A 7,652-nucleotide genomic window follows, 5' to 3' on the forward strand; every position below is an offset into this window, starting at 1 on the left:
CAAAACTCATGCTCATCACTGATCAGCCAGGATTTCCAAAAAGACTCAAGATCGCTGCAGATCTTGTTAAGCCAGCCTTTCTCTAGTTAGTACAAATTCCAGCTCAAACCGTGTTGTGTGTCTGCAACAAGCACTGGCAGCTTCATAGTTGCTGGACTCGTTTTAAAGTGCAGCCTGTACCTTTAGCTACTTCCTTGCCTCCTGTTGTTCCTAGGACTTGGAGGCCATGTGGTACATTTCAGCCTTAACTTTGAATTTCCTTTATTTGGAGATCAAACTTTGATATTCCCTTAAGGTAGTGGGGTTTTATGTCATTGCATATATCCTAGTTTAAAAGATAATGCTTCACTGAAACAGACCACAATATTAAACCCTGAAATAAAATGAATTGTATTTCACTTCCCAACTCCTATTGCTGGATTAGCTCACATTTCTTTCTCTTTGTTACATATTTAGCACCAAATACAATATTATACTCAGGCTAGTTTCTCTCCTCCCAGATGGCTCTGTGCCTGCCTTTTCTTCCAGCAGCACTGGAGAAGGCAATGCCTCGCTATAGCCTGGAAATGCAAACAAGGGGGAGGGAACATAAAGTCAAAGAATTATTATACCCTGAGCACTTTTTTTGGTATAAAATGCCAATGCAAAGAGATGAAGTCCTGGCCATTACAACATGCACTTCTCTTTAGCTTCTCCATCCTCTTCCCCACCTCACTGTTTCCTAGCTGAGCTTATCTACCAGCAAACACCTCCCTCCATCAGGCCCTGAAGCTAAGGAGGCCTGGAGGTGCTTTCTGATGCGTAGTGGTTCATATTATGATCTATACTGGTCTTGTCTGGCTCCTAGTCTGTGTATTAAGAGCTGCAGCAGTAACCAGTTGCGCATGAACACGGCAGCAACCCAGTGAAAAGCCACCAGAGCAGCAATCAAACTTCTGTGACCCCAGGCCCCCTTCTTTGTATCCTAATCTCAGTGTGCGCACCCTACTCCTGCTTCCCATCTTCACAGTTTGCCGGCTTTCCTTTGCCCTTAAACACAGGGACAGGGCACCCCTGAGCTCAGCAGGGACACCTGTGATACAAATTTGCCCAGTTCTAGCTCTGTCTACTGGGTAACACTGTATCTGCTAGTTTTAAAACCATGTGGGATTAAACCTCCTGCTCTTCATAAACCACTCCTTGTCTGATTAGACTGAAGTGATGCAAAACTGATTGTATTAAATTACGGCAAAAGAGCACCAAGTTGCTCCAAAAATGACCGCAAACCTAGTTAGATTTTAAATAAACAAATATCATGAATTCTTGGTCAGAAATCTAAGTGTCTGAACAAACCCTTCCAGAGTTAAAGTACGTTTGTTGAGAAAGTGGTTTACTGCAAAGCAAGGCAATTTCTGTGGGCAAGGCTTCATTACCTGAGATCTATAAAACTCCACCTACTTCCTACTGCCCTTTCCTCATCCAGCCTGAGTTGGAGCTGTCACGATTGCTTTCCTTTATCCTTCTGCATCATGTAACTGTCCTAGCAGAAAATTCATCCCACTTTCTTCCTCAGCAACTGAGGCAGCTTTATCAGGGAGCTGTTCTCCCCAGGACAGCCAGAAATTCCTTCTCTGGCCAAATACCTTTACTTACATGTGGAGCCAATAAACATTTTACAACGAATACTCCCAGCACAGAAGTACACAGAGCTACAATATACAGGCTCCTGTTTACCAATTCTGTGTTGTCTGTATGCGCCCACAACATGTAAGAGCCTGTGCAAATGCTCAAACATAGGTGCACAGGCTGCAAGCACCCCAGGAGCCTACACATATCACAACCCCACTCTAAACCAGCACATATATTAATTGTGATTGCAGGCATCAAATGTAGTTACCTGCGTTTCTCTCTGTGTGTGCACACACATATATCATTATTTTATACATATACATATATACACACACGCATACAAGTATATGTATCTCCAGGGCATAAACAGAAAGCTATGTTACAAATGCACACATATGTACACACATACAGAAGCACAGACACATGCACACTTACGTGCACTCAAATAACTCCATGAATAGGTGAATATGAACACTAATAGCCATTTATGGCAACAACAATGAAAGCTGTCCCTGGAGCCTGCCTGTGGTACAGCAGCCAAAATGATTGAGTATGTACAGGGCACCGCCACAGCAATGGCACTCACAGGGGCCTCCTTTTAGAAATGATTAATATTTAACCGAGTTGGTGAACCTGGCTTTGGTTTTAGTTCTGATTAGATAGCAGGGTGCACAGAGCCATCCCAATGACATCATGGGATGTGCAGGCAGCTTCCACTCGTGCTTCCCAAGAAGACAGAGAGTGAAAAGGGGAGAGAAGGAGAGATTTGAGGCAGGGGAAAGAAAAAATTAGTGCTCAGCTACGTTTGTGTTTGTTAGGACAGAAAAGGGGGAAAAGCAGCCGGAGAGGCCGGTGTAATGAGATGCTGTAGCTTTCATGACAGAGGTGAAATAATTTTAAACACAGACACACAATGAGTTTATTTATTTAGAAAGTTGTTAAATAGAGTCTGGGAATTCAAATATTCAATGTTGACATTGTACAGAGCTGGCGGAGAGCCAGCCCCAGCTCTCTGGAGGGACCCAATGGCCACGGCGCCCAGGCCCTCGCCCCTCCCAGCCCACTAACTAGGTAAAAGCCATTAGTTATACCCACAAGCAATATCTGAATCCGAGTCAAATAATGTTGCCTCAGCCAGCCAACTTCAAAGGCGTGTAAGTGTGTTTGGCTTTTTAGTGCTGGAACTGCAGCAATATGTCACACTTTTGAAAGAGTTTTGTAAACAGTTCCTTCCCCTTTGTAGAAACATTTCTTAAGTTTCTTGTAACCCATGTAAACAGCATTAATTAACAAGGGTTACATTTTTCATTTACAAGCAGGTCTGTATTAATAACGAGCTCGCCGTTCGGACCATCCCTTTCCTTTGTGTCCTTTCTCTGCCCCGCACCGTGGCCAGCCCCGGGGTGGCCGAGGAGCAGCCCAGAGTCACAGCAGGCTCAGACCTGGGTTCAGCCCCACGTGGCATCGCCTGCGCAGTGCCATAAAGGTGGCCCCGAGTAAGAGATGGTGGGAGACGAGGAGAACCAGAGACAGAGAGACAAGAAAGAGGTGGAAGAAAAGAAAGGGAACCAGGATGGAAGGAAGGGGAAGAAGAAAGAAAAGACATAAAAGGAAGGGAGGGAAGGGAGGGAAAGGAGGAAAGGAAAGGAAAGGAAAAGGAAAGGAAGGAAGGAAGGAAGGAAGGAAGGAAGGAAGGAAGGAAGGAAGGAAGGAAGGAAGGAAGGAAGGAAGGAAGGAAGGAAGGAAGGAAGGAAGGAAGGAAGGAAGGAAGGAAGGAAGGAAGGAAGGAAGGAAGGAAGGAAGGAAGGAAGGAAGGAAGGAAGGAAGGAAGGAAGGAAGGAAGGAAGGAAGGAAGGAAGGAAGGAAGGAAGGAAGGAAGGAAGGAAGGAAGGAAGGAAGGAAGGAAGGAAGGAAGGAAGGAAGGAAGGAAGGAAGGAAAAGAAAAAAAAAAAAGAAAAAAGAGAGAGAAAGAGAAAGCAGAAGGAAAGAAGCGAGAAGCCACACGCGCGCTCTCCCCCCTAAGAAGGGTTAATGAGCAGCGGGGTGAAAATGTGCCCGGCGTATAATGGGATTGTCTCGCCCGACCACGCAGCCCCTGTGCCCGCACCCGCCACGCAGGAGCCACCCGGGGACGGCGCTGCGCGACGGGTGCCGCCAGGCCGGGCCGGGCCGGGCCGGTGTTGGTGTCCCGGGGCTGGCTGCGCGCCGCCGCCGGCAGCCCCGCTGCCCCCCGGCGGGGGGTGTTACGGACCCGCGGTGCCGGCGGCGAGAGGCAGAGGCGAGGGTAAAGCGGTGGCAAAGAAACCGCCTCGCGGAGAGGGCCGGGAGCCCGGACACGGCAAACATTTCCCGGCTCGAAAACAAATTCCCGCACAGAGTCTTAAACAGGCAAATAAACTTGCCAGCTCTGTTTTTCAATCAAGCCTTTTAAGTACTAGACTGAAGCAAATTACAGGCTCAGGAAAACCTGCTGAAACTTAGGAAAGTGTTATTTTACTATCTCAGATGGTTGGAGGGATCTGGATCTACCTTGGCTGCACTAAATTGCCTGTAAAAAAGTGGTGATAAAGTGTAAAAGTAACAAGTGCCTCCTTCTTCCCGTGTGTTCCCCTAATCTGATCACCTCCTGGCTCTTTATGAGGCTGCTGGGTGGCTGGGGTCTGCCCCAGCCCAGGGGTTATTCGGGGATACGGTTCCACCAGGCGGGCACAAACCTACCCGAGTGGAAAAGCAGCTGCCCCGGGGCCGAGGCGCTGAGCAAGCGCGGAGCGGGGATGCCCGCGCAGGTGCAGAGCGATGTGGGCGGCCGGGCCCGCACCCCAGGCCTGCACCCCGTCAGGGTCCGCACCCCACCAGCTGCCACCCGAAAGCGTGGCGGGGACAAAGCCTTCAGCGTGGTTTTTCCTCTTATTTTTACAGTTTGACATTTGAAAATTCACCAGCTACTCCCCGCGTGGCTTTGCTTGTTTCTTCTTCTATTATTTTTATTTTTCCTTTTTATTTTTTTCTTGGGGGGGGGGGCAAAGCCTCCAAATTGTTTTTTATCAATTTTACACTGAGGTCAAGAACATGCACGCTTCACGGATTCTCCCTCAATGAAGAGTAAAAAACCTTCCCCGCGTATCAGCGACAGCCGCGCCATCGGGACGATTTTTGTTTCACGCACGAAGCAGTAAAAGCGAAATTACACCAGAAGCGCGCTTGGTCCCGACCTACCCTGCTCTCCACGGAGGAGGGTGAAGGCTACAAACTCTTTTCTATTCCCAACCCAGCCAGAAAGAACTGAAAAGCTAAAAACTTTTCCTCTCGAACAACTAAATTACAAGGATCGCCTCCAACCCTCCTTCCACTTGCCGTGGAAGTGAGACGCTCTTCGGGGGGGGGAAAGAATCACACAGGAGAAAAAAATATCCCGGCTTTTTAAATATGATTTCCTTTATGAGCGGATTGTAACCGAAGGATTATTTAATGTAACGCATCTGTCTGGGACGGGGGGGTTGGGGGGGTGGAAGTGCTGCTGCTGCACCAAGAGCCCAGAGCAGAAACTTTGCAGACGGTGGGATCTCGCCCGCGGAGGAGGAGCAGCAGCTGGAGCGGGATCAGGAGCGGGAACAGGAGCAGGAGTAGCCCTGCATCGCTGCACAGCGAGAAAAGCAAGGCAGAGGCAAAGAAACCTGACGGATTTTGTCGGGGATGTGAGAATTACTAATTTTTTTCCCCGTAATTACCTCCAAAGAAGGGCTGGCAACCTGGAGATCTAACAATATATTTGGTTTTAAATTGTGGGCGCTGGATTATCCGCTTTAAAATCCCCTCATCAAATGCAGGTTGCTGCTGTTATTGTTGAGGTTCACAGAAAAGCTGATGATGATCCGGAGACATCTTTCGCTTCCCCTTTTCCAGGCTCCTCTACGTTTTTTCCCCTTCACAAATAAAGAGTAAATAAGTATCTGCTTTTTACCTCACGTAACTTATGCAACATTTCATCTGACCTTTTGGGGGGGGGGGGGGGGGGGGGTTGTTTTTATTTTTTCCGCCTGCCCACATTTTTTTTTCACTCGGGAATGTGAGTTGCCATCGCCATGGATATCAAATGAAACTTGCCCAGATGTGTCAAAGAAAATAAAGACATCAGCTGCTTTTAAAATAGGACGCGAAAGCTGGCGAAGTTTTGTTGCTGATTCCCTTTTTAAAATATATATATATATACCAAAAAAAAAGAAAGGAAAATAACAATATAAGCCCCAAGAGTGCTGCAGTTAAAAGCAAAGCTCCCCATCATAAAGGGGAAACAGATGGGGAAGCATAATAATAATTAAATCAGTCGGACTTTGCGTGTGGACGGCCGAGCCCTCGCCTCGCGGAGCACAGACCTTCGGGCGGCCAAACTGTATAAAAAGTGCTGGAAAAGCGCCTGAAATGACAGCATTTACCTCGCCTCAGAGCGGGGACCCCAGCGTGCTGCGAGCCGCTCCGACAGTCCCCCCTGCCCCCCCCTCCCGAGGAGGGCATCCCCGGCCACGCGTGGTGCCCCCCGCCCCGCTCCCACGCACGGCCCGCTCCCACGCGCGGTTTGGGGGTGGATTTTGGCACAAGCACGCGGCCGGGGTGGTGTCTCCGGTAGCTCCGCATCGGCTACCTGCGCCCCGGGCTCGCCGCCTGCCCCGCGGGCTGCCGCTGCCCCTCCGCGCACACGCACACTCACACACACTCACACTCACGCACCCACCCACCCCGGTCCTGCCGACAGCCGACAGCGCCCACTATAGGGCCCGGAGCCACTCGCAGCCCCCTTTTCCCGACCACCCCCCCCACACACACTCCAGCCCCCGGCAGCGGCAGCAACTTCCAGCGCTCGCCACTGAACTTCTCCTCAACTCCTTCCCCACCTCCCGCTGGCCGCCCGCAGCCCCCACCCCGGCTGCCCCCTCCCGGTCCCCGCCGAGCCGAGCCGAGCCGGGCCGGGCCGGGCCGGGCCGGGCCAGGCAGTGGGGAAGGGGGGATGCTGCAGGTTGTCTGCGAGCTCAGCGCCGCATCAGACATGTCTGTGCAACATGGCAGAGAGGGAGGGTGAAAAGCCAAGAGAAAGGGGTATTGCACCTACTTGCGGCCAGCTTCCTCGCCCGGCCCTTGGATCGCATGCTGCCCGTCCCGCGGCCGATGCTGGCGTGCGGTTGGGGGGGGCTTTATTTTTTTTTCTCCTCCCGGAGCTTTTCCTCCGTTTTCGCTCCCCTCTCCCGCTCTCCTCTCCCTCTCCCGCACACACACTCTCCCTTTCTCTCAATCCCGGCTCGCTATCTCTCCAGCATTGTCAGTTCGGACACCTTCGCACATGCGCACGGGCGGCTCCCCCCCGCTCTTCAACATTTCAGCGCCGCCAAAAAAAAGTTTGCAGCGATCCATCACCGCCGGGGGAGACCCGACAGCGGGCCCGGGACGGGCCGGGCCGGGCCGGGCCGGGCGGGCAGGGGCCCAGGGGCTGCCGCTGCGCTGCCTGCGCAGCCGGACACAGCGGGGCAGGGGCTGGGGGGCGAGGAGGGACACCTCTCCTTCACCTCTTCCGCCTGTGGTTTACCTTTCTCCTTTACCTTATTTTTCCTTTTTTTTTTTCCTATTTTTTCCATTTTTTACTCTTTTACCTTTTTCTGTTTTCTATTTTTTACTTTGGTTTAATCCTTTTTATATTTTTTTCCTTTTTATTTTTACTTTTTTTAAAATACTTTTACTTATTTTCTTATTTTTATCTTTTCTTTTTTCTTTATCTTTTGCTCTTTTTTTACCTTTTCCTTCTTTTTTAGCTTTTCCTGCATTGTTTTTTTTTTTTTTTTACTTTTATATACATATATATATGTGTGTGTGTGACCTTAACGTTCTCCTGGCGTCTTCGCAACGTTTAAATGGTTTATTCTCACCCTGCCGCAATTAGCGTAGGTCTCTGCGTATATAGCGAGAGACACAACTTACTGACATGTTTTACTACGTATGCCCCCTTGCCCAGTGCACACACTTTTTCCTCACCTTGAACTCCTTTCAGCCGCCACCAT

At 50.1% G+C, this 7,652-nt stretch overlaps 1 protein-coding gene across 6 annotated transcripts in view; it reads right to left on the bottom strand.

Moving 5' to 3' along the window:
• The window catches only part of MECOM (MDS1 and EVI1 complex locus), a 343,256-nt gene extending 336,291 nt beyond the window's left edge, over positions 1-6,965 (bottom strand). Inside the window, exon 1 of one of the 6 annotated variants that reach the window (XM_062603153.1) lies at positions 6,713-6,965. In XM_062603153.1, the coding sequence (XP_062459137.1) occupies positions 6,713-6,749 (37 nt within the window). In that variant the 5' untranslated portion in view covers positions 6,750-6,965. The remainder of the gene's footprint in view (positions 1-6,712) is intronic. The other 5 variants (XM_062603154.1, XM_062603155.1, XM_062603156.1 and 2 more) reach the window with 5 other exon arrangements.
• Between the last annotated feature and the right edge of the window lie 687 nt (positions 6,966-7,652).

This window comes from Pezoporus occidentalis, unplaced genomic scaffold (assembly GCF_034315485.1).
Source record: "Pezoporus occidentalis ecotype Australia unplaced genomic scaffold, CSIRO_AGI_Poc_V1 ctg8, whole genome shotgun sequence".
In the NCBI taxonomy this organism is placed as follows: Eukaryota; Metazoa; Chordata; class Aves; order Psittaciformes; family Psittacidae; genus Pezoporus; species Pezoporus occidentalis.